The sequence below is a fragment of the Eschrichtius robustus genome, chromosome 16 (genome assembly GCF_028021215.1).
Source record: "Eschrichtius robustus isolate mEscRob2 chromosome 16, mEscRob2.pri, whole genome shotgun sequence".
Classification (NCBI taxonomy): Eukaryota; Metazoa; Chordata; class Mammalia; order Artiodactyla; family Eschrichtiidae; genus Eschrichtius; species Eschrichtius robustus.
This window is the reverse complement of record NC_090839.1, coordinates 53707334-53731819: the sequence shown is the minus strand read 5'-3', so window position 1 is coordinate 53731819 and position 24486 is coordinate 53707334. Positions and strand designations below refer to the sequence as shown.

General features: G+C 58.8%; 3 protein-coding genes across 10 annotated transcripts; 1 reads left to right on the top strand and 2 right to left on the bottom strand.

Annotated features, from left to right (window-relative positions):
• Window positions 1-1175: 1175 nt before the first annotated feature.
• On the top strand, window positions 1176-11574 carry PKMYT1 (protein kinase, membrane associated tyrosine/threonine 1). Of its 5 annotated transcripts, none has more exons than XM_068565858.1 (9): window positions 1176-1332; window positions 1730-1837; window positions 7018-7512; window positions 8383-8876; window positions 9588-9694; window positions 9837-10009; window positions 10095-10252; window positions 11150-11248; window positions 11335-11574. In XM_068565858.1, the coding sequence occupies exons 3-9, from the start codon at window positions 7162-7164 to the stop codon at window positions 11444-11446; spliced, it is 1494 nt and encodes a 497-aa protein (XP_068421959.1). In that variant the 5' UTR covers window positions 1176-1332; window positions 1730-1837; window positions 7018-7161; the 3' UTR covers window positions 11447-11574. The 5 variants fall into 5 exon arrangements, with proteins under 5 accessions (XP_068421959.1, XP_068421957.1, XP_068421958.1 ...); XM_068565856.1 differs by having other exon boundaries at window positions 1730-1976; XM_068565857.1 differs by having other exon boundaries at window positions 1658-1976.
• Window positions 11574-15075, bottom strand: PAQR4 (progestin and adipoQ receptor family member 4). The gene is made up of 3 exons (XM_068565862.1): window positions 14603-15075; window positions 12992-13213; window positions 11574-12807 (listed from the first exon to the last, which is right to left on the bottom strand). Exons 1-3 carry the CDS (start codon window positions 14766-14768, stop codon window positions 12374-12376), a joined length of 822 nt encoding a protein of 273 aa, XP_068421963.1. The 5' UTR covers window positions 14769-15075; the 3' UTR covers window positions 11574-12373.
• A 1336-nt stretch (window positions 15076-16411) lies between these two features.
• KREMEN2 (kringle containing transmembrane protein 2) lies at window positions 16412-19916 on the bottom strand. 4 transcript variants are annotated; one of them, XM_068524289.1, is made up of 9 exons: window positions 19823-19916; window positions 19409-19583; window positions 18579-18670; window positions 18356-18480; window positions 18001-18154; window positions 17226-17558; window positions 17036-17158; window positions 16868-16952; window positions 16412-16622 (listed from the first exon to the last, which is right to left on the bottom strand). In XM_068524289.1, the coding sequence occupies exons 1-9, from the start codon at window positions 19914-19916 to the stop codon at window positions 16412-16414; spliced, it is 1392 nt and encodes a 463-aa protein (XP_068380390.1). The 4 variants fall into 4 exon arrangements, with proteins under 4 accessions (XP_068380390.1, XP_068380391.1, XP_068380392.1 ...); XM_068524290.1 differs by having other exon boundaries at window positions 18001-18037; XM_068524291.1 differs by lacking the exon at window positions 16868-16952 and having other exon boundaries at window positions 16480-16622.
• Between the last annotated feature and the right edge of the window lie 4570 nt (window positions 19917-24486).

The window sequence follows — 24486 nt, the reverse complement described above, 5'->3', positions numbered from 1 at the left end:
CACGCACCTAGAGCCTGTGCTGCTCCGCAACAAGAGAAGCCATGGCAGTGAGAAGCCCGAGCAAGGAAGAGTAGCCCCCGCTTGCTGCAACTAGAGAAAGCTCACGCGCAGCAACAAAGGCCCAGTGCAGCCAAAAATACATAAATAAATAAATTTATTTTAAAAAAAGAAGAAGAAAAGAAGGTGGGAAAGGAGATCTGATGAGATGGGGAGCTTTCTAGGGAGGGTGGCCTGGAAGAGTGACTCCCCTTGATCCTGTTAAACAGATAAAAAGTCCCCTCCGATGGAGGAAGAAGCAACCCCCCTGCTAAGAACTTTAAGGGAATCATCCTATTTGAATCTCCAGCTCGGTGAAGGAAGCGTTAATCAGCTCCATTTTTACAGGAGAGGAGACTAGTCGGAAGCTCAGAAAGGCCCAGGGCCTTCCCAAGGTCGTTCAGCCAGGAAGGGGCTGAGGGAGGTTTGAGCTGTGCTTAAGTCTCAAATCCAAAGAATGGGAATGGCTGCCTCGAAGGTGGCCGAGGCCTGGAGGCAGGGAGGCTTCCTGGAAGAGGCAGAATTTTCTGGTTCACGAAGCCGCGCGTTCCGCAGGTGGAGGGTGTGTGTATGGGTGTGTGTGTGTGTGATCCCCACCGCATCGGTGCACTGCAGGCATGAGGAGGGAGCACTGAGCCCAGGGCACTCCACCTCGCCGGGACCCCGGAGGCGGCAGCGACTTCCTGTGCAGCCCCAAGTGACCGCCTCTTGGGGCTACACCTCCGGGGCGAAACGCAGTGACCATTCCCTTTATAGATGCGAAAACTAAGGCAGCCCAGCGAGGGCCGTGGGTGCCGGCACCGGGGTCTGGAGGTTGGTCGGCGTCCGGAGGTCGGTCGGGGTCCTGGGAACCAGGCGGGAGTACCCAAGAGCAGGCTCAGACCCCGCCTGGCGCCTCAGCCTCCAGGTGGCACCACGTAACCACCCCCGCCCGGGGCCAGCACAGAGAAGGTTTCGCGCCTGCGCAGTGAGAGCGCTGGGCCGCGGAGCCGGCGGGGCGGGGTCGGAGACGCGCACGCAGGGGCGTTGGGGCGGAGCCACAGCAGGCTGTGAGCCTCTGATACGCTGCATCGGGGGTAAGAGGCGTTCCTGGGCGGGGCCTCGAGGCCGGTTTGGAATTTTTGGCGCGAGCCGTGTCCGCGCGCGTTCACGGGCCGTTCCCTCTCCGGAGAGTACTCCCGCCCTGGCTTGGGGAGCGGTGGGCCGAAGACCCCGGACCGCTCCGAGGGCTCCTGTGCCCTCCGCCGACCCGGAATCTGGGACCTTGCTGAGCTGCGCCCCGCCCACCCGCCCCAGGTGAGCCCATACCCGGCCCTGAGGGTTCTCGGGCGGGATCGCCCTCTCCTCCCTTCTACCTCCCTCGCTAGCAACTCCTTGCCCCCTGACAGTCCTTCCCCGGATCTGCCTCACCCCCAACCCCCTCCCGCCTCCTTCCTCGCCTCTCCGACAGCCCCACCCCTCCCTGGGCCAGCCGTGCCGCGGGCGGCTCCGCCCACTTCCCCTCTAGCGGCTCCTGCCCCTAGACGGTCCTTGCCCTCCTCCTTCCCCGGCCTCCCAATCCCTCTTCTTCTGGGAGGCCCCTTCCACAGCGACTGCTCCCCCTTTACTCGTCCCTCCCCAGGAAAAGCCCCACCGACCTTCCATCTACAGCCCCTCCCCCGTGACAGCTGGTCTGCTCAACTCTATTCGCCAGGGTTTCCCCACGCCCACGGAGGTGAATCAGCTGTGGCCCTGACCAGGAGGAACTCACAGTCTAGTGCGATAGACCGTGGTCAGCAGATGTGTCCTGCCCAGTGAGAGGGTGAGGCCCCTGAAAGCTGCAGAGCTCATCCCGGCCTGGCTTCTGCTCAGGGCCACCCTGGATTCACCGGGAGCCCCTGCTTCTCCTCCCTCCCCATCCCACCCCCAAAGCTGTTTGGCCATGCCAGTGGTGCTAGAACGTAAGTGACATTGGGATGATCTGAGAATTGGTTTAAGATGCAGGTGCCCAATGTCCCTGAATGTGATATGGCTGGGCCCAGAGGCTGTACTTCTAACCAGCACCCTAGGGGTTCCTGACACCCTGGTCCCTCACTTTGAGAAACTCTGGGATGGGATTCCTGAGATGCATAGAGGCAGAGGGAGGGTACCCACAGGCTGTAGGGTGAGTCTCCCATGCAGGCCCCTGTGGGGTCCCTCCCCTCATGCCTCACTCTCCTAGGCACTGGAGAGTACCCTTCAGATGACTGCTCCCTCCAGTTTCAGTCACTGACTCACCCCCTGCTGAGTATGGAATCTTTTGATACACTGTGGCTCCTCTCAAAATTGGACTTCTCTCCTTTTTTCCTTTTGTTATTCTTTCAATTATAACATTATAGCAACACAGTAGCCCTCTTTGCTCCAATACAAAAGTCACTTACACCCGTGGGACCACTGTATTTTGTGTGTTCTTTCAATTACTACTCAGAGCATTATTTATTATATATTATTTATTATATAACAGTGACTAAGGGATCTGCATGCCAGACACTAGACTAAGGCTTCCATGAAGTTAGCATTATAGGTCCACAAACCCCTGAGGCCAGGTGTGTTTCAGAATTTAAAATGTCTCCCATTTTAGAAAGCTAACAGGGTGCGTGTAACATTTATATGTAACACCATTCATTCATGGGTCTGGGACATCATTTCATAATCAAACACATTAATATTTCTGTCAAGAAATATATGATTATTTTACACTTAGAGGGAAGAATAGGCCAGGTCAGATTTTTCTGCTAAATGAGGTTTGCTTGTGGATATCCAGTTGTCCCAGCACCATTTGTTGAGAAGACTGTTTTATTTCTGCTGAATTGTTTTGGCACCCTTGTCAAAATCAATTGACTATAAGTGTGAGGGTTTATTTCTGAACTCTCAATTCTATTCCATTGATCTTCATGTCTATCCTTATGTGAGTACCACACTGTTTTGATTACTGTAGCTTTGTAGTAAGTTTTAAAAAATTAATTAATTTATTTTTATTCATTTATTTTTGGCTGCGTTGGGTCTTCATTGCTGTGTGCGGGCTTTCTCTAGTTGAGACATGGGGGCTACTCTTCATTGTGCACAGGCTTCTCACTGCAGTGGATTCTCTTGTTGCGGAGCATGGGCTCTAGGCGCATGGGCTTCAGTAGTTGTGGCATGCGGGCTCCAGAGCACAGGATCAGTAGTTGTGGTGCACGGGCTTAGTTGCTTCGCAGCATGTGGGATCTTCCCGGACCAGGGCTTGAACCCATGTCCCCTGCATTGGTAGGCAGATTCTTAACCACTGTGCCACCAGGGGAGTCCCGCTTTGTAGTAAGTTTTAAAATGGGGAAGTGTGAGTCCTCCAACTTTGTTTTGATTGTTTTGACTCTTTTGGGTCCTGTGAATTTCCATATGATTTTTAGGATCAGTTTGCCAATTTCTGTAAAGAAGCTACCTGGGATTCTGATAGTGATTGTGCTGAGTCTGTAGATCAATTTGGAGAGTATTACCATTTTACTTATATTAAGTCTTTGGATCTATGAACATATAATGCCTTTCCATTTATTTAGGTCATCTTTAATTTCTTAAAGAAGTTGGGGGAAGAAAGAAAAGCAAGTGTATGTGTATAATTTTTTTACATTGACCTTCTTTTTTACCATTTCTGGTTCTCTTCATTTGTTCCTGTGGGTTTGAGTTACCATCTGGTGTCATTTTCTAGTCCAATATAATTTTGTTCCCACACACTTAAATCTTTGTGCTGTTATTTGCAAGTATATTACATTTCTATATATTATATGCCCAACAATACAGTTACATACATAGTTTTATACAGTTGCTTTTTAAATCAGTTAAAAGAAGAAAGGAGAAAAATATGCATTTATACTGTCTTTTATATTACATAATTACCTTTACTGGTGCTCTTTCTTTTTTTCATGTACGTTTGAATTACTGTTTGGGATCACATGCTTTCAGCTTGAAGAACTTCCTTTAGTTTTCCTTGTAAAGCAGGTCTGCTAGCAATGCATTCTTTCTGTTTTTGTTTATCTGGGAATACCTCTTTTTTGCCTTTATTTTTGAAAGATAGTTTCATTGGATATAGGATTCTTGGTTGACAAATTTTCCCCCTAGTGCTTGAATATGTCATCCCACTTCCTTCTGGCCTCCACTGTTTCTTTTGAGAAGTTAACAGTTATTCTTATGGGGGGGGGGCAGTTGTCAGTGATGAGTCATTTTCTCTTGCTCCCCTCAAGATTTTCCCCTTATTTTTGGTTTTCAGCAGTTTTAATATGGTGTGTCTGTGTGTGGATCTCTGCATTTATCCTACTTGAAGTTCATTGAGCTTCTTGGCTGTGTTAATATTTTTAAAATCACATTTGGGAAGTTTTAATCCATACTTTTCCAGCTCCTTCTCTTCTCTCCTCTGGTGTACCCATCATGCACATGTTGATTCACTTAATGCTGTCCTAACATTTCTCTGAGGTTTGGTTCCCTTTTCTTTGTCTGTTTTTCAGATTGCATAATTTCTATCAAACTATCTTCAAGTTCACTGCTTATTTCTTCTGCCAGTTCAAATCTATTGTTGAACCCCTCCAGTGAATTTTTTCATTTCAGTGACATTGTACTTTTCAACTATGCATTTGGTTCTTTTATAATTTCTATCTCATTATTGATATTCTCTGTTTAATGAGATGTTGTCATTGTGTTTCCTTTACTTCTTCAAGTGTGGTTTCCTTTAGTTCTTTGTACATATTTGTAGTGGCTACTGTGAAGTCTGTCTGTTAAATCTGACATCTGGTCTCTCTTACAGGGAGTTTTTGCTGTATGTTTTTTTTCCTGTGTATGGGTCACACTCTCCTGTGTCTTTGCATATTTTGTAATTTTTCTTTGACATTTTAGATAATATGTTGTAGCAACTGTGAATATTGGTTCCTCACCCTGCCCCTGGGGGCTTGGGATTGCTTTTGCTTGTTTAGTGAGTGGCTGGACCACTGTAGTGATGTCTCTTTCCTAAGCAATGTGAAGCCTTTGACTTTGCTCCTCAGAGGGCCCAGCCTTGGGCATGTGCACAGTCCCTCTGGGACACTAGTGGTTTTAGGGGGGCTCTGTTTGTCTTTTCCCTGATCATACCCAGCTGTCAGGCCCCACCAATTGCTGGATGATTGCTCTGTTGTTTTTGACAATGCCCTGGAACTGCTCCATAGACTGATCCAGTCAAATTTGGGCTTTAAAGGGGTAGCTTTTTTTTTTTTTTTTTTGTCTGTGTTGGGTCTTCGTTGCTGCGTGTGGGCTTTCTCTAGCTGCGGTGAGCGGGGGCTACACTTCGTTGCGGTGCTTGGGCTTCTAATTGCCGTGGCTTCTCTCGTTGTGGAGCACAGGCTCTAGGTGCATGGGCTTCAGTAGTTGTGGTGCATGTGGGATCTTCCCGGACTAGGGCTCGAACCCATGTCCCCTGTATTGGCAGGCAGATTCTTAACCACTGCGTTACCAGGGAAGTCCCTAAAGGGGTAGCTTTGGAGTTCAGTGTTTAAGGTTTGTTCTGACCCCAGGAAGCCTCTTCTTAGCTGTCTCTTTCCCCAGTTCTCTCTGGTAAACTAGTTGTCCTGTGGTTCACTTGTAGTGCTAATGGAGGTACCGGCCTCCTCCTAATTTCTTAGTACCAAAACCTTCACTGATTTTGAGAGGGCCTTTAGGCTTGAACTTCTCACACTCTGCTTCTAATCAAGTCAGTTTTTTGCAGGGAGAGCTTTGGAGCTCTCTGTTTCATGACCTGCCTCTCCCTGGGCAGAATCTCCTGAGCCACAGCTCTGGATCTGGGGACAGGGACAGTGGTGCCTGTTTCTCTGAGTAGGGGCTGGTGAAAGGAGGAAGCCCCCAGACTCTCTGCTACACTCAGCTGAAATTTAGCCTCTGCTACTTGGAGCTGGAAGTGAAACCCCACTAACTGAGTTTTAGCACCTCAACTACGAAAAAGGAAGCAAGAAAGAAATTTGAAATTCAGACTTTTTTTTTTTAATATATAAATTTATTTATTTATTTATTTATGGCTGCGTTGGGTCTTCGTTGCTGCACGTGGGCTTACTTTAGTTGTGTCGATCGGGGGCTACTCTTCATTGCAGTGCACGGGCTTCTCATTGAGGTGGCTTCTCTTGTGGAGCACGAGCTCTAGGTGCGCGGGCTTCAGTAGTTGTGGCATGGGGGCTCAGTAGTTGTGGCACATGGGCTTAGTTGCTCCGCAGCATGTGGGATCTTCCCGGACCAGGGATCGAACCCATGTCCCTTGCACTGGCAGGTGGATTTTTAACCACTGTGCCACCAGGGAAGCCCTAGACTTTCTTTTTTCCTTTGGAATTGGAGATAAGGGATAGCAGACCTGTGTTAATATTTCTACCTTACAGTCTTGGAAGAGGTTGGATTTTTTTTTTTTTTTTTTTTTTTCTGGTTGCACCAGGTCTTAGTTGCGGCCAGCAGGCTCCTTAGTTGTGGCATGCAAACTCTTAGTTGCGGCATGCATGTGGGATCTAGTTCCCTGACCAGGGATCGAACCCGGGCCCCCTGCATTGGGAGTGCGGAATCTTAACCACTGTGCCACCAGGGAAGTCCCTGGATTTTTTATTTTTAAGTTTTAATTTTTATTTATTTAGTTTTTTGGCCATGTTTTATTTATTTATTTTATTTATTTATTTATTGGCCATGCCACCCTGCTTGTGGGATGTTAGTTCCCCAACCAGGGATTGAATCCTGGGTCATGGCAGTGAAAGCGCCGAGTCCTAACCACAGGACCGCCAGGGAATTCCCCGAGGTGGGATATTTTAGGGCCAAACAAGGCAGGGATGTGCACACAGGTGGTCTGGCTCCAGAACATGCCTTGGTTTAACCTCTGCTGGACTGTGGGAACCTCCAGGACACGACCCCGTGGTTTTCAGTCTATGTGTCTCTAACCCCCAAGGTGCAGGTGACCACCTGCAGGCGTGCATACATTTGTATACCTTTTCCCACCAGGTGCGTGTTGTGCCTAAGGCAGAGTGTGTGTGTGTGGCATAGACTCGGCTCTCTTCTGCAGCCTCTTTGGGGCCATAGGACCAGGTGCTGTTTTGAGTGACACACTGTTCTGAACTCTGCCCCAAGGGGGCTCCTGTGCTGGACATGCCTGTGCCCGAAGAGGGCACCCCGCCACCACTGAGTGGCACCCCCGTCCCGGTTCCAGCCTACTTCCGCCATGCAGAACCTGGCTTCTCCCTCAAGAGGCCTCGGGGGCTCAGTCGGAGCCTCCCGCCCCAGCCCCCTGCCAAGGGCAGCATCCCCATCAGCCGCCTCTTCCCTCCTCGGACCCCAGGCTGGCACCAGCCCCAGCCCCAGCGGGTGTCATTCCGAGGCCGAGCCTCCGAGCCCCTGCAGAGCCCCGGGTATGACCCGAGCCGGCCGGAGTCCTTCTTCCAGCAGAGTTTCCACAGGCTCGGCCGCCTGGGCCACGGCTCTTATGGAGAGGTCTTCAAGGTGAGTCAGTGACAGCTCCCCAGGCCTGTCTGGGGTAACCCCCCTGCCGCCTCGCCACCCCGGCTGGGATGGGACAGTGTCCTGGGAAGCCTGTTCCCCTCCTTTCCCCTGACAGCCCACCTCTTGGGACTGACAGGCTCCCCTCAGTGCTGGACTTGGCCGCTTTCTCATAACCCCCCACGCAGGCCCCTCTGAGGCCCCCTCAGAGCCTGGCACACCTCGCGATGGCTCCCGCCTGCCACCTCCTCTTGCCTGGTGCCAGCCGTGTGGGGGTCTTGGCAAGCTCCACAAGGCCCCGGAGCCAGGCCACCCCCCGTCCCCAGTGCAGTGCCCACCCCACCTCCCTCCGGCTGCAAGCGCTCAGGCGACACCTCCATGCCACCTTTTGTTTCTTAAAATATATTTTCCAATCATGTATATCTCCTCTAAAATGGTAGTTTTCCTTACACAAGTACTACATGAAGACAATTTTGTTAAAAAGTACAGAGGCCCCTAGGTCAGGGGAAACCACGGTGATTCTCAGGTGGGCGTTCTTCCTTCCAGACTTCTCTCTGTACTTCTCTGGAGTTGACCAGATAGAAACAAACCCATCTCATATGCCGCACGGCAGACCACACTGCCCGTGCTGTTCTGTAGGCAGCTTTTTTACTTAACGCATCCTCCTGGGCCTGTACTTAGAGGTCTGCCCTGTCTCTTCTGTCGCTGGGTCTCCAGCAAACCAGCACCTGGGGTGGAGGTTTGTCCAGCTTTGCTCTTGCACACGTGGGGGTCACTCTAAGGTAGCTGCCGTGCCATACCTTCTGCACATGTGAAATCTTAACAGAATCTTCTGGGTTGTCCTCCTGAGTGGTTGTGCCCCCTCGCTTCCAGGTGCGCTCCAAAGAAGACGGCCGGCTCTATGCCGTGAAGCGCTGCAAGTCGCCTTTCCGGGGCCCCAAGGACCGGGCCCGCAAGCTGGCCGAGGTCGGCGGCCATGAGAAGGTGGGGCATCACCCGTGCTGTGTGCGGCTGGAGCAAGCCTGGGAGGAGGGCGGCATCCTATACCTGCAGACAGAGCTGTGTGGGCCCAGCCTACAGCAGCACTGTGAGGCCTGGGGCACCAGCCTGCCCGAGGCCCAGGTCTGGGGCTACCTGCGGGACACCCTGCTGGCCCTGGCCCACCTGCACAGCCAAGGCCTGGTCCACCTTGACGTCAAGCCCGCCAATATCTTCCTGGGGCCCCGGGACCGCTGCAAGCTGGGTGACTTTGGGCTGCTGGTGGAGCTGGGTGCATCCGGAGCTAGCGAGGCCCAGGAGGGAGACCCTCGCTACATGGCCCCCGAGCTGCTTCAAGGCTCTTATGGGACAGCGGCAGATGTGTTCAGGTAGGGCTCGACATGGGAGGCTCTTCCTGGTGGGCGGGGGAGTGGTCAGCAGAGGGTCACCATCCTAGCCCAAAGTCAGGAAGACTTGCTGGGAGACGCTGCCCCAAGGGGATGGGGGTCCCGCCCTCTAGTTGAGAGGGGTCTGGAGAGTTAAGCCGTCTAATCAGAGAACCCTCTGGAGCCACTTTACCTGATTCACTTGTCTCTTCACTCATCTCCTCACAACACCTCCAAGGGAGGGACTATTATTACTCCATTTACAGGGGAATCGGGCACAGCAGGTTAAGGGACTTTTCCCCAAGTCCACAGTGAGCAGGTGGTGAGGCTGGGCCTGGACCAGGCGCTGGGTTCCAAGGTCCATGCTGGTCACCACTGCTCTGCTTCTGACAGTAGCATCCAGTCACATCAACAGGATGATGAGAACATCACTGTTAACAACAGCGACCAGAGTGCCAGTCCTGTGGGGGCGGGGGGCGGGGGGTAGGTGGTGTGTGGCCTACGCTGGGCCCGGGGTCTGTGCTCCATGATGTCGTCCCCATCATCAGCCCTGCCGAGACCTTCTCAGGGCCCCCAGCCCCTCCTTCCCCGCCTCCCTGGCTCATGGTGGAAGATAGCATCCCTTTCCTACCCCTCTTCTTGGGGGTAGCCTGGGGCTCTGGGTTCTGTGTCTCGAGGTCAACCCTGCCCCTCTTCTGTCCCTGTCCCTCCCAGTCTGGGTCTCACCATCCTGGAGGTGGCGTGCAACATGGAGCTGCCCCATGGTGGGGAGGGCTGGCAGCAGCTGCGCCAGGGCTACCTGCCCGCTGAGTTCACTGCTGGTGAGTGGGGAGAGAGGATTGGAGGGGATGGACTGCCACAGGGAGGGCAGGCTCTCACGGTGGGGGGGGGGGGGTGGCTGGTGGCAAGGGACTGCCAGGCTCAAGGCCCCATCACCCCTGATGTGCCCTGCCCCGGGGACAGGCCTGTCTTCTGAGCTGCGTTCTGTCCTCACCATGATGCTGGAACCTGACCCCAAGCTGCGGGCCACAGCCGAGGCCCTGCTGGCCCTGCCCATGCTCAGGCAGCCGCGGCCCTGGACCGTCCTGTGGTACATGGCTGCCGAGGCCCTCAGTCGAGGGTGGGCCCTGTGGCAGGTAAGCCAGGGAAGGTGATGGGTGGCCCTGCTCTGTTCCCTGGCCCAGGGTCTACCTAGCCTCCCTCGGCCCCCTGTCCCCACAGGCCCTGCTTTCCCTGCTGTGCTGGCTCTGGCACGGGTTGGCACACCCTGCCAGCTGGCTGCAGCCCCTGGGTCCGCCAGCCACCCCTCCTGGCTCGCCGCCCTGCAGCCTCCTCCTGGACAGCAGCCTCGCCAGCAACTGGGATGACGACAGCATAGGGTGGGTGAGGACTCTGGGCAGGTGGCTGGGGGTGCGGGGAGACGGGCCGTCAGCGTGGCCAAACCCCACGCCCAAGGCCCAGGCCCCAGCCCCATGGGAATTAGTAGTGAACCAGCATCTCTCCCACAAACCTGGCCCCCATCAAACCCCGGGAAGGAAACCAAGGCTGGTGGGGGTGCGGCCTGGCCTAGTTTGAATGCAGTTGTTTCTTCTAATCTCAGTGTGTGGACCAGGGGCCGTACGGAGCAGGGCGAACTGGCAACTTCACAGTGAGGGTGCTGCCATGCTGGGGAGGAGCACAGGGGCCACAGCACCTGCTGGGAAAGGCAGGCGGTGCAGCCCCCACCCCCCAGAGGCTGCCAGTACCCAAGGGCAAGGCGTTATCCTTCCTCTCAGGGCGCAAAACCCCCAGAGCCTGGTGAGCTCCTGCCCTGGGAAGAATTCCTTAGTCCCACGTGCCTGGTGGCCAAGTGAGAGGCTGTAATTAAGAAACTACTGCAAAGGAAACCACAAGCTCAGGGCAGACAGTTCTCAGAAGGAATCACGCCATTAACCCCTTCCTTACGAGAATGTCACCCCATTGCCATGGGGGCGCTTTATAGCAAAGTGCCAGATGAGCTTCAGTTACCACAAGGTCATTTCAAAGTCAGCTCAGTCAGAGCCCATGTGTTCTGAAAAGGGACAGAGATGGCCTTTGAGTGTGGTCAGGTAGACTTTAGAAGTTGTCAGAGTGCTCTTTCAACGTCCACCAGTGCCCGTTGTCCGAGAATGGCCCCTGCCTGTGCCAGGCAGCAGCCCGGAGCCCGCACAGGGTCAGGATTGGTGTTGCTGCTCCCACCCAGCCGTGGCCTCCTCCCCGCCCCTCGACACCCTGCTTGTCTTGCCCACCCCCCGCAGGCCCTGGCTCTCTCCAGAGGCCATCCTGGCCAGGGCTGCCGGGAGCACCTCCACCCCCTGCAGTGGCTCCCCTGCCCCCCGGGGCAGGTACACGCTGAGGTGAGCAGGCCCAGGGTCCCAGGGGGTGGGAGGGGGCAGCTTTCGGACCCTGAGAGTCATTTCTCTCTTTCCTTCTCTCCCCCGAGGGATTCTCTGGACCTAAGTGACATGGACTCAGAGCCCCCACAGGGCACCTTCCCCTCCTTTGAGCCCCGGAACCTCCTCAGCCTGTTTGAGGACTCACTGAGCCCAACCTGAGCCCACGGGCCCGGGCTCGGCACTTTTAACCTCTTAGCCCCTTCCCTCCATCCTCCTGGAGGCTGGGGTCCCTCTGGAAACTCCAGTGGTCGCTTCTGCCTGGCCGTGTCTAATAAAAGGTATTTGAATCTTGGGAGTACCCAAGCTTGCTTGCGTAGCAACACGGCACTTATTGACGTTGCCCAGGGTCTGAGGCCCCTGGGATGGGCCAAGGCTGAGCTCTGCTGCAAGGCCCCAAGCCCCAGGCTGGCAGACTGGAGCTGGGAGCCACCCACTGTGTGGAGCAAAGATTTCCTGAGCAGGCACGTCCCTGCTGGGCAGGTCGAGCTGTCAGAGCACTCAAGGTGGAGGGTGCCCTCAGCCCAGTGGGGCCTGGGTCCAGGGCCATTCAGCTCTTTACATCTCTGTGCCAGTTGCCTGGAAAAAGCAGCAGCCACCACCCTCCTGCCCCTAGGTCCTGGGATAAGAGGCTAGTCCTGTTGTCCAGACCCCTCATTCCACAGTCTCTGGACAGCAGGGAGAACGGGCTGCTGGGAGGGCCGGCATGCAGGGTGGACAGACAGAGGGCAGGAGGCTGGGCTAGGCAGCTGTGAGGTGCCTTATGTGAGGGTCAGGGTGGGTGATGGCTCTGGGCTGGCAGGATCCCAACTGTCCCTTTGGCCCAAACCTCACAGGTCCCAGAGGGTAAAAACAGGCCCAGAGAAGGGAAGGTTTCCTTTCAGCCTATAAGTCCCGTGGAAGAAGGCAGGAAGGGGAAGTGGAGCTCCAACATGTGAGTAAAAGAGGGTAGTCCACAGGGAAGAATGGATGAACAGACGAGGGCTCCCCGCTAGGAGGTCCCATTTGCTGGAAGCATCCAGGGAGCCAGCATGGTGCTGTTGGCCCTAGAAGACTGTGAGCAGGCTGGCATGGCGGGCGGGAGGTGGCTCAGTCCGGGGGACAGACGTGCCGGGCAGCCCAGAGCAGGTCAGGCACGACGCCAGCGTGCAGCTGGAGGATGGAGCCCACGCTGAGCAGGTGCATGATCTGGTGTGAGTTACCCCAGTAGTCGAAGCGGCCCGGTCCCCAGCGCTCCGGCAGGCGGGCCACGTTCACCAGCCCCCCAAGCAGTGCCAGTGCATCCATGCGCAGGTAGCAGCGCAGGGAGCCTGGAGCCCCAGAGCCCAGCCCCACTCCCCGGGCCCCAAATATGAGGAGGCGGGCGCCAGCCTGCCAGCCAAAAGCGCGGAGCCGGGTACTGGTGGAGGGGGCAGTGAGGGCCCGCCAGCCTGCCACACCCGACAACACGGTGTAGGCCACCAGGGCAGCTGGGCGCAGCCAGGGCCTGCAGGCCAGGGTGCAGTGGATGATGGGCAGGGCCCCTGCACAGAGGAGAGAGGCAGGAGAGGGCACATCAGTCTGGGGGTCCACCTGCCCTTGTCCCTTCTTTTTTTCCTTCCAGTTTCCCTGATACCTGCCCTTTCTATCTCAGGCTCATGTGAGTGTACCCGACCCCCAGCTCCCATCCTTCAAGCCCTCCGCCCCCCACCCTATCCCTTGGCTCACCGAGGGTGTTGACGAGGCAGACCCCACACATATCCAGGGCAAGGAGCCGAGTGTACACAGGGTTGCCCCCTTTGTGGCACATGAAGAGGTGATAGAGCACAGAGCCTGCAGGGGGTGCCAGGCAGGCTACACAGTGTGTGCCCCACAGCCAGCCATCCTTGCCCAGCTGACCCCAGGGCAAGGTCATGGGCAGCAGCACCAGGAAGCCCAGCAGGGCCAGCCCTGGGGGAGGGAGACAGTTTTCCATCAGACAGCTTCAGCACTGAGGACAAGTCATGTCCTCAGTGAGGCCACAGGCTAGAGGGATGGGAGCAAGACAGGTCCTGACAAGGCTGTTGGCCAACTCTTGGCCGGCCCTGGACAGAGGCAGGCTCTGGGCTTTCAGTAACTTTATTTAGCAGAGCTCACAATAGTTCTGGGAAGGGGAGACCATTATCCCCACTTTATAGGTGAGGAAACCGAGTAACCTGCCCCAGGGGACCCCAGCAAGTAAGCAATGAAGCAGCACAGAGCCCCGGGCAGTCTGACTCCCAAGCTGGTCTCACCCTTGCAGCCACCACACCACTTCCCAGGAAAGCAGGGGGCCCCCACTCCCCAGTCTGGCCTAGGTATATCAGCAAAAGCCAGAGGGGGCATGATCTCAAGGTGAGTTCTGAATCCGACATGTATGCAATGACAACAGATCCCAGGGCCACTTAGCTTGCTCCTCCCAATCCCTATGTCCTCTCTCTCCAGAAGGGACCAGACAGATGGAGGCTGTGGGCCTTTTTGTCCACCAGAGCAGGTGAGGCCAGGCAGGGCAGGGGGCTGAAAGAACCCTGTTCCACCTTCTACCCAGGCACCTTTTCAGGGAGTTCCAGTCCTCCCAGTCCAGGCCTTCAGGACCATTCCTACCACTTCCTGCAGGCACTTTGGCATTGCCCTCACACGGGTCAAAGGTCGGCACTGGCAGGCTGTGGCCGCTGACTGCCCACTCTTGGCAGGGTCTAGCCAGGCCACAGTCCCCCAGGGGGCAGGTACCAAGGCTGGGCCCAGCGCACTCAGGGCCCCTCTCTCCACCCGGGTAGGCCAAGGACGGGCAGGGCTGTGTCAGCACAGCTCCGCGGGGCCGCGGAGGAGGGGCCCGGCTCCTGCGGCGGGGAGGGGGGGACGGGGGCGGGGGCGGGGGAGGAGACGCCACCAGGCGGAGCCCGGCGGCTGGGCTGCTCCGGGCGGGCGGGGACGGCAGGGCGGCCGGGGCCTAGCTTCTCCGCCTGGGCCCCTCCTCGCCAAAGTCAACACCCATCTCCGGGACGGGTGCTGGCGGTAGAGGGTGCCAGGGCGCAGGGATTACGAAGCGGCCGGACACCAAGTTACTTATTCCCAGGGCTCAGAGGGATTAAGCGGACTCGGTCTCCGACTCTGCTTCCCTCGCCTGCCCCGGGGGCCCCGCCGGGGGAGCAGAAGCGGGCAGCGACGATCGGCACAATGGCAGCTTTGTCACCGCGGCTCCTGGCCGTGCCAGGGCCGGGGCAGCCCAGGACCTGGGCGCTGGGGCTCTCCTCGGCCTTCGGGCCCCCGGCCGGGCGCGGGCAGGGCTGCCGCGGATGGGGGATGCGGGGCGCGGCTCACCGTGCGTGTAGATGTTGCCCAGCTCGTTGTGCATGTAGAAGAGGCTACGCAGGCAGCCCGAGCCGCTGCTGGCCGGCCGGTAGCCGGTGAGCACGAACTTGTTGAACTGCAGGTGCGGCGGCGAGCTGGCCCAGTCCAGCAGGCGCGGCCCGGCCAGGAACGCCATGGCCCGGCCGGGCGAAGTCGGTCCGCGCTCCTCTTGCCCCCAGGTCTCCTCAGCGGGCCAACAGCACCCGGAGCCTCATCCCTGCGCCCGCCCACCTCCCAGTGCTCGGTCCGCGCACGCGCTGGCCCGGGGGGTCCCAGCCCGTGCCCCCTCCCGCGCTGCGCACGCGCGGGCCCCGCGACCCCACGCCTGGGCGGAGGCCGGGGACACACAGGAATCCGGAGCGCAGTGCGGCTGGCAGGCGCTGTGCAGGGACAGCTCGCGGCGGCTGCTGTGGCGGCGGCTGCTGTGGCGGCGGCAGCGGCCAGTAGTCTCTCGGCTGCCGGGAGGACGGGCGCGGCCGGACGCGGGAGGGGACGCCAGGCTCCGCCCCAGCTGCTCGCCCCCGCCATCCCGCCAGGGTTTCGCGCTCTGGGCTCCTGACGTCGCGGCTGCGAGGGCCAATGGGCGCGGCCGGCTGGGAGGTTCCTCCCGGCAGCCGCCCAGGCCTCAGCGTCTTAGCATAATATATGCGGTCCCAGACTCATTTGCATGGGGTGCCTGTTGGATTGGGACCCGACGTTCTGGGTCCCGGTGGCTCGCATTCCCTTGCAGTTCGCGCCCGGGCTTTTCGCGCGACCCCCAGGTCGACTCACCCTTGGGCATTCACCCTCCCGGGCACAGCCCCTCCACCCTGCAGCACCCCACAACCCGGGCTCTGTCCAAGGTGCTGCCGACCCGGGATTTTCGGACGGGTCAGGTCTAGAGCCAGCGCGCCCCTACTCCACCGGTGATATCTCCACTCTCCCGACTTCCCCGGAGCGCAGCAAGGCGTGCCGAGATGCCCAGGCCTCTAGGGGTGTGCCTGACGTGCCCGGAGCCCTCCAGTGAGGCCCTGCCCTTCGGGCCAGGCTTCTTCGAGCTTGGGCTGGGCCAAAGTCGCTCACTGTTCAAGCCAAAGGCGCATCTTCGGCCCCGCCCAGGACGGGCAGGAAACGGAGAGGGAGAGAGGGCAGGAGGCCAGGGAAGAAAGTTCAGTCCCCACCAGGGTTCATCCTAAATCAGGTCCACGAAGGCATCCCTTCTTCTGCTTAACCCTGCTGACAACCGGCCTCCACCTCCTCCCCTTCTCCAGGACCCCGCCCACTCATCCTTCCGCCTCCGCGGTTCCTCTGCATTCCAGGCTGCTACACGAAACTCTGCGATGAACGCCTTTAACTTGCATGCACACAACCAGTCTTGGCACTGTACCCTCATAGCTCTTCCCACACGTAAGAAATTCCGGAGCCCTGTACCAAAATAGGTGCTTTATTCAAAGTCTATGATTGGTCTTTTGACCACTTTTGTTGACCTCTCACATTTCACTTTGGGCAGCAGTCCAGAACCACCCCAGGAGGGGCTCAAAGACCCAGGTATCGAGGTCTATGAGAGAAGTCGGATTCCTCTTGCCCTTTGGCCTTGACCATCTGGACCCCGAGGGTCAGGTGAAGTTCCCAATAATAGCACCAGATGCTTCCTATCCGACGTCTGGCCTCCTTGAGATGACTAGAGGCCGAGCTGCCAAGCTTCAAAAGGGCAGAAGGCCAAGGTAGACAGTGTGTGGCAAAGGGTCTCAGGAGTCTATCCCGCTGCAGGAGGGTCCAGTGGACCCTGGGGGTCCCGAGTCAGAGAGCAGAGATGAGTGAGCGCAGGGAACTCTGGCTGGAGGCGCTCAATGGCCGGTAACTCGCGGTTAGGCTCTCAACCTGGGGGTCGCCGGGAGGACAGGGCAGGGCGACCCCTCGAGGCCGGCGGTACCAAACGGCCCAGCTTCTTGCGGGGTCCCGGGAAGGCCCCAACGCTGGGGGCCCTTTACCCGGAGCCAGCAGGCAGCTCCTAGAGAGGGAGCAGACGTCAGCCGAACCCCCAACCAACCTCACCTCCAGCACCTTGCTTCGCTTGTGATCCCACGCGTCCCTCGAACGCGTGATCCTCGTCCCTCGAACCCAGGAGTTCCTTCCAGCCCTGTTCCCGTCGTGGGCCCTAGCTTCCCACCAGGGCCCCCCACGCCCCGGGGCACCGGGGCGGGGCGTCAGGCTCCCGGCAAGGTCCGCCCTCAGGTCCTGCCCCAGAGCGCGCACCGTCCGCGCAGCAGGCGCAGCAGGCGCAGCAGCGACAGCAGCAGCAGCAGCACTGAGACGGTCGTCACCGTCAAGAAGACCTGGGCTGCGGGCACACGAGTGTGGTGAGGACAGGGCTTGGAAGGGGCTGTTCCCCAAACTCTCTCCCGCCTCCCACGCCCGTCTCACCCCCCATCGCGGCCTCTGGAGCCCCAGGCCGGGGGCTGCAGCTCACGTTGGCCCCGTCGGGGGGCTCTGCAGGGGTCTGGGCCGAGCCCTTGGGGGGCGCAGGGTCGTCGGCGTCCTGCAGCCCTGCGGAGAGGGGTGTGAGGCAGGCTGGCGGGGGAGCGGGCTGAGGGGGGACGCGGCGGGGCCTCACCGCGGTAGGTGAGCGCGAAGCCCTGCGCATGGCCGCGAGCGTCGCTGCGGAAGGTGAGCAGCAGTGCGGCGGAGCGCAGGCGCAACGGCCCCGGCGGCGGCGGGCGGGCGCCGTCGAAGGCGCGGAGCAGGCTGCCCGAGGCGGCGTCGCGCAGCTCCAGCTGGTCGCGCGGGTCCGCCAGCTCGAAGAGGCGGAAGGTGAGCTCCAGCGCGGCGCCCGGAGGGCCCAGCGCCCAGCTACAGTTCCGGTCCGGCCCGTACTCGTCCGGGAAGTCCGGGGAGTAGATGACACCTTGAGGTGCGGTCCAGTTCCCCTGGCAGGAGCCCACGGACACTGTGGGCGGGGCCGGCGGTCAGAACCCGGAGACCGGCGGGCTCCTCCTTCTACATAGAGCCCCGCCCCTTCCTAGCTAGGCCCCGCCCCAGACAGACTAACCTCATCTTCGGACCCCGTCTCCACCCCAGGTTCAGCCCAACTCCCTCCTCCGACCCCGTCCAACCCCTTCCATAGGCCCCGCTGTCAAACTATTAATCCCCTCCTCAAGTCTCGCCCTGAAACAATTCCTTTCTCAGGTCCCGTCCTCAGACCCAGACCCCTGGCCCCAAGGTCAGCCCAGCCCCCTCTTCGGGCCCAGTCCTCAACCCAATCCCTTTATTAGGCCCCGCCCCCAACCTACCTCCTTCCCTTCCCAGATCCCGCCCCCTGTCACGGCATCGCTGAGTCTCACTCAGACTCTTCCCCTCATCCGAGCCCCTCATCCCTGCCCACTCCTCGCCTTCGTAGATGCCCAGGCGCCCATCGCCGCCGCACAGCTGGCCCGGGTGGCCAAAGCAGATCTGGTCACAGTCGGTGGCCGGAGCCGGGCGTCCCCGGGCCAGGTCGCTTTCAGAGCCACAGAAACAGGCGTAGCCAGCCTCCACGCCGGCCAACTGGGAGCACAGACTGGGTGACCCCCGAGACAGGGGCTGGGGTGGGGGTGGGGTGGTGGGAGCCAGGGGTCGGGGTCGGAAGTGGGAATCGGGCTGGGGGTTCAGAAATCAGTGTCAAGGTTTGGCCTCAGAGTTGGAAGTTGATTTGGGTCCTGAGGTCAAGGTCAGGGGTCACCACTGGTCTGGGCAGGTGGGCAATACCTGGTAGCCCTTCATGCGGCAGAAGCGAAGGCACACCTGGACCGTGAGCTTTGTTGAGGTGCCGCTGGGGCCGCTGAGGGCCGGGGGTGCCCCAGAGTCCACGAAGCAGCCCAGGTACCCAGGCACTGAGGGGGCAGCAGAGTCAGGCTCAGTGAGGTGCCTCCAAAAGCGAACTCTGCCCAGGCAGCCCGGCCTCCACCATTGTCCAGCCCGGCCCACTCACTATGACACGTGGGGATATCGCAGTAGCGCCAGTAGATGCCCTCCTCCGTCTCGGCCACGTAGCACCATGGCTGCACATCACCATCTGGGTTACTGTAGGTACAGGAGAAATAGTTGGGATCCTACCGTCCCAAGAACGGCAAATTCCAGCCCTGACCCACGGCTTATTCTCAAAATGGCCACCGTGTGTGTTAGAGCAAATTCTGGTTTGCCCACCAGAATGGATGTCGATTTCCGAGTGGACGGTGTGAAATCATTAAAGGGCCCTGGGGGCTGATTTTAGGTCTTCAGCTGTTGCTAGGCTATGAGGACTTTGAGGCCATTTGTAGTATTCGCCCTCCACCCAGCCATGGGCCTCAGCCAAGTCCCTTATCTTGGAATCCTGCTTTAAAGCAGAAGTGATGAGCCCTAAGCTTTGCGGTTCAGCAGGGAAGTGTCCTCTCGCTCAGCTCGGTCCCTGCCGCTTCAGACCGAAACTGTGGCTCTGAACCCCCAATCCCTCCGTCACCACCAGTAGATGTGTCTCAAAAGAAGCTGTGAGCCAAGGGCTCGGCCCCTCACTCCAGGGCTTGCCCTCAGACTACGCCACGCCCTTATGGGCGCCTTGAGTGCCCAGGCCTGACCTGAGGCTCTGCAGAAGTTATGCGCCTAAGGCCCGACCCAGGTCAGAAAAGGTTCTACCTCACGCTTAAGCCCCGCCCCTAGGCCCTCGAGACGGCCCCTGTGCCCGCCCAGCAGAGACCTCCGCTCCGCCCATGCCGAGGCCCAGCCCCAGGCCAACGCCTGTAATAGTGCACCCAGCCCCGCCCCAGCGAAGGCCCCGCCCCTCACCGGCAGAAGTTGTGCGCGCCCAGCCCCCAGCGGCCGTGGGGGTCGCTGGCGCTGCTGTAGCTGTGCTGTTGCGTCTGGTCCCAGTAGAGGCACGGGCGGCCAGCCCCGCGCGGGCCCGTGCGGTTCTGGTGGCCGCGGTAGTCTGCGCCATTCACCTGGAAGCACTCGGACAGGCCTGCACGGCGACGGCGGGGCCTGGGGAGGTCCTGACCCTTGCCGGGCATCCTCACCCCACACTCCGACGCCAACTCCCGCCTGGCTCCCCAGCCAGCGCCCCCGGCGCCCACGGGGCCCTCAGGCTGCTCAGCTGCTGCCACCACCTGCTCTGCCCCCTCGCCAGTGGGACTCGGGTTCTAGGCGCGGAGGCCGAGGAGGGAAGGGTGACCTCGGCCCAGGCGCCGGGCCGCGACTCACCTGGGCTATGCAGGCTCCCAGCTGAGGCCCCGCGTGGCAGCAGCAGCCGGAGCAAGAGAAGGAGGAGGAGGCCCTGCGGGGCCCGTGTCCCCATCGCCCCCAACCAAGAAGAGGTCGCCCTGGCCCGCACAAGGCCCTTGTCGCCCCTGGGGTCGCTCCGGGGTCTCCCAGGCGGCCTGGGGGGCGTTGTCCTCTGACAGTCTGTCCTCGTCCCCGCTCTGCGAGGCGCTCTCTGTCTGGGGCGGGGAGGGGGGGCGGTAATATCTCCCAGGGGTATTTGCCTCCTAGGGTTTCTGGCCCTGAAGGCGTCTCTCTGTCCCGGGCCCCACTGGGAGTCTCCCTGGGGGGACGATCTCTGGCCAGGGACGTTCTCCGTCTCTGCCTCTCCGGGCTCAGGGTCCTGCCTCGGCTTCCACACCCGCCCCCTCCCTCTGCCTCTTGCTCTCTGAGTCTCCCTCGCCCAGGTCTCCAACGCGCTGGCTCCTGCCCCCCTCGCGTCCCTCCGCGCGTCCCTCCCCCCGGGTCCCTCCCTCCCTCCCCACCCCCCACCGAGGCAGGGAAGCCCCGCCCGAGACTGGAGCGGAGGCAGCAGGTCCAGACGCCTCCCACGCCCGCCCCCCATCTCCGGGACCCTCTGTGTCCCGGAGCGCGCCTCCCCTCCCTTCCTCCTCTCAGGGTCGGTGAAGGTTCCTGCGGGCGCGTGTGGAGGAGGCCCGGCCAGGCTGGTGGACAGAACGACCCTAATGGGGGAGACACAGGACCCTCTCCCGAGGCCACACGTCCCCGGGGCACCCGGAGTCCCCAGCTCACAGACACCCTTGAATGAAGTGCAGGCACGCTCTCCCACTCAGTCACCCATTCATTGTGAGACGCTCACACGCACACCCTCTTTTGGATCTTCACGCCTCTCCCTTCCCAGGTCCCGACGCCTCTGGCCTGAGGAAGCGCCACTCCCTGCCCCCGCACCCGCCCGACGGGCTGGAATGGTGGCCGCTCAGTCTGGGACAGGCAGGGGCAGCTGGTGTCTGGGGAGGAAGGCAGCTGCGCCCCTGGTCCCAGCCTGTCCCCTCCTCTCCTCCTCCTCTCCCTAGGACCCCCAGCCCAGGCTCGCCGGAGCCCTCGCAGAGCGGTGGAATTCCCCCAGCGGTGCCCCCCCACCTGGCGGGGGAGGGGGAAGGGGAGCAGGTCCAGGCAGGCGTGGGGGGAAATTCCCCGCCCCCTCCCCCTGGGCCCGACTCCTCCGAGTCCTCTGATCTCCCAGCAGCGCCCGCCGGCTGCCCTCAGGGCTTGGGGAGAGGCCAGCGCAGGTGCGTGGGAGGGCGGGGGCGGGGGCCGGGAAGGAGATGGGTGGTGGCCTGGGGCCCAGAGCGGCCCGCCCGGCCCCGATGTCTTGCTCCCCAGTCCAGCCTGCCCACCCCTCACCAGTCCCCCAACAGGCTGTCCAGCCTGCAAGGACCTGTTTCCGCTCTGTCAGTACCCGCCGCACTCCTCCCCCGCCCCAGATCGGGGGCGCAGAGAAGATTCTAGGAAAGCCAAAGTGCTGGTGGTGGTGGTGGTGACTGCACCCGCGAAGACCTCGCTTCGAATGAGCCTGTGCCTCATACACAGGCTGGGGGGAGGTGTGTGTGTGTGTGGGGGCGTTATCCCAACGCAGCTGGCTGGCTGAGACTGGAGGCCAGCGCCCAGGTTGCCTCCTGGGGGGACCCTCTCAGCTGACATGCTGGCCCGGGCTCACCTCCCAGTTTCCTGGCCCACTGAACAATGGACTGGGAGTCTCACCAGCGCAGGCTAGCCCAGCGCAGGGAACCCAGCTAAGGAGAGAGTAGTAAAACCCACGGACCTGGCCCCCTTCTCCCTTCTGCTTGTGAGCTTGGGGCTGCTGTGGCTCCATGGCGTTGTCCTAGGCTCTGGCCCAGGGAGAGCATCCTGGGGCAGCAGGCCTGGGCGATGGGGGTGCATGGGGAGCCTCGCTCCCAGGAGTCACCTGAGAAAAGGGCGGGGTGGAGGACAAAGACAACCAGGACCCCTTGTGCAGAAGGAAGGCCAGTGGTGGAGTGGAGGAAGAACTGACCCCTTTTCTGGCAGGAGGGTTGACTAAAAAGGGCTGTCCGTCTGGTCCACTGTACTTTGGGCCCCCACTGCCAGGCTGATCTCCTGCAAAAGGGGTATTGGATGAAAAGAAGGGGGTGCTCAGTTCCGGGACTCAGGCACCAAGATGAGAGGCAGTATCCCCACTGCAAGCTCCAGTCCCAGGTGGCTCACAGAACCTTGAACTAAGGAAGGCCTGGGCTCTCGCCCCCACCACTTCCGGGGAGTTCAGAAAGCCTGCCTGCCGAGGGGCCCACGGTCCCAGTCAGGACCTCCTCCTGGTCTCCCCGCAGCAATGGTACCACTGTCGTGGGAGGGCTGGGTCCCTACTGCCTGGCCCCTACCTGCACCCTGCCTGTTTACTGACCCTGGCTCCTCCAGCTCCTGCACAAACAGCTGAACTTCATTTCCCTGCTTCCCTTGCATTAGGTATAGCCACAGGAGTGAGTTCTGGCTATGAGGCATGGGCAGGAGTGATGCCTCTCACTCCTCAATTCTCAAAGCAAGGGCCCGGATCAACAGCATTGACATCACCAGGGAGCTTGTTAGAAATGCAGATTCTCATACCCCACTCCATGCCTCCTTCATCAGAGCCTGCATTAACAAGATCCCCAGGTGTTAAAGTTTGAAAAGCACTGATGTAGACCCCTGCCAGGTCTGGTCTACAATAGCCTCAGTTTCTATCTCCTTCATTCACCAACTAGATGGAGGGGATACCTAGGGCCTAGGGCAGGGTGGAAGGAGCCAGATTCCCTAGCGACCTTGTAGAAGGAGCCTGCCAACTAGAAGTATCAGCGTGGGACTCTGCATGAGTGGAGAAATAAATATCTATGTGTTAAGCCACTGAGATCAGGGGCTTGCTTGTTACAGCAGCTGGCACAACTTACCTGGACTAATACATTCCCCCCACCCTCATACAGTTCTTGTCTCCAAGGCTGGTTCCTCTGAGAGCTGGGAGGGAGAATGTTCCATGCCTCTCATTTAGCTTCTGGTGCCTTGTTGGCCGTCATTGGCATTCCTTGGCTCGTAGAAGCCACTAATCACCCCAGTCTCTGCCTTCACCTTTGCATGGCATTCTCCCTGTGTGAATGTCTGTGTCCGAATTTCCCCTTTTCATAAGGACACCAGTCATGTTGGATTAGGGGCCCAACCTACTGCAGTAGGATCCCGTCTAAACTAATCACATCTGCAACGACCTATTTCCAAATAAGGTCACATTCTGAGGTACTAGGGGTTAGGATTTCAACATGTGAATTCTGGAGGGACACAATTCAACTCATAACATCTTACTTATTTCTTGTCACTTTTCCATCCTTGCTGCTATTTCCCTAGTCCGAGCCACCACCATCTCCTACTTGGACTAATAGCTCTCTCAGCTGAGGTCCAGCTCCCCATGGTTACCCTGAACAGCCCTTCCAGCAGCCAGAGTCTTGTTTTGATGGGAGAAGGCTGAGGGGCTGTTCTAGTGCCCTCGGAGCCCTCAGGGGAACAGTAGGGTGGCCAGCCAGGAGAGGCTGGGCTCTGCAGAGCTGTGATGAGGATGCAGCCTGAGGCTGGCAGCCACCCTGCCCTTTGTCTCCAGAGACTCCCTTGGGTACCTCTGGCTTCTGGTCCTTGAACCAGGTAATCATACCTGATATGGACACCTGGGAGAGAACACCTGGGGCAGGTGTTGTATGATGGGGTTGCATTTTAGAAAAGCCCTTGGCTATCATGGGGACAGATTGCAGAGAGGGGACACTGGAGGCTGCAGTGGTCACAAAGGTGAAGGGTTGGGGCTCTAGGTGACTCAGGGGCCTAGGGATGGGGATGTTTATTAATACAAGGATTGACTAACAGTCTTCTTTACCATATGTGTGCCTTACTAGTGCTATGGACTGAATGTTTGTGTCCCCCCCAAATTCACACGTTGAAACCCTAATCCCAATGTGATAACATGAAGAGGTGGGACCTTTGGGAGGTGTTCCGGTCAGGGTGGAACCCTCATGATGTGTTAGTGCCTTATACGAAGAGGCCAGAAAGTTAGCTAGGCCTATCCCCCTTCCGCTCCCCACGTGAGGACACAGTAAGAAGGTGGCCAACTGTAAACCAGGAAGAGAGCTCTCACCAAAACTCAACCATGCCCGCACCCTGACCTCACAATTCCAGCCTCCAGAACTGTGAGAAATACATGTCTGTTGTTTAAGATCCCCCCTCCCTGCACCCCTCCCCTCTGGGGCCTATGGTATATTATGGCAACCTGAGTGGACTAAGACACCTGGATTCCCCAAATTCTCCCAGCACCAGAGGAAGGAACCCCATCAGCCTTAACACATAGGGAAAGAAACCGCAGAGGCAGTGACTTCTAATGGGTCTGAGGTTTCTTTTCGGGGTGATGAAATGTTCTGGAATTACATAGAGGTGATGGAGGCCCTACTCTGTGAATGTACTAACAGTCATTGAATCGTACACTTGAGTTGGTGAACTCTATGGTGTGTGGATTGTATCTCAATAAAGCTGTTACTAAAGAAAGAAAGAAAGAAAGAACTAGGCAGGGTGGCACTGGTGGCACTGATAGCTGACGGGACCTAGGGACA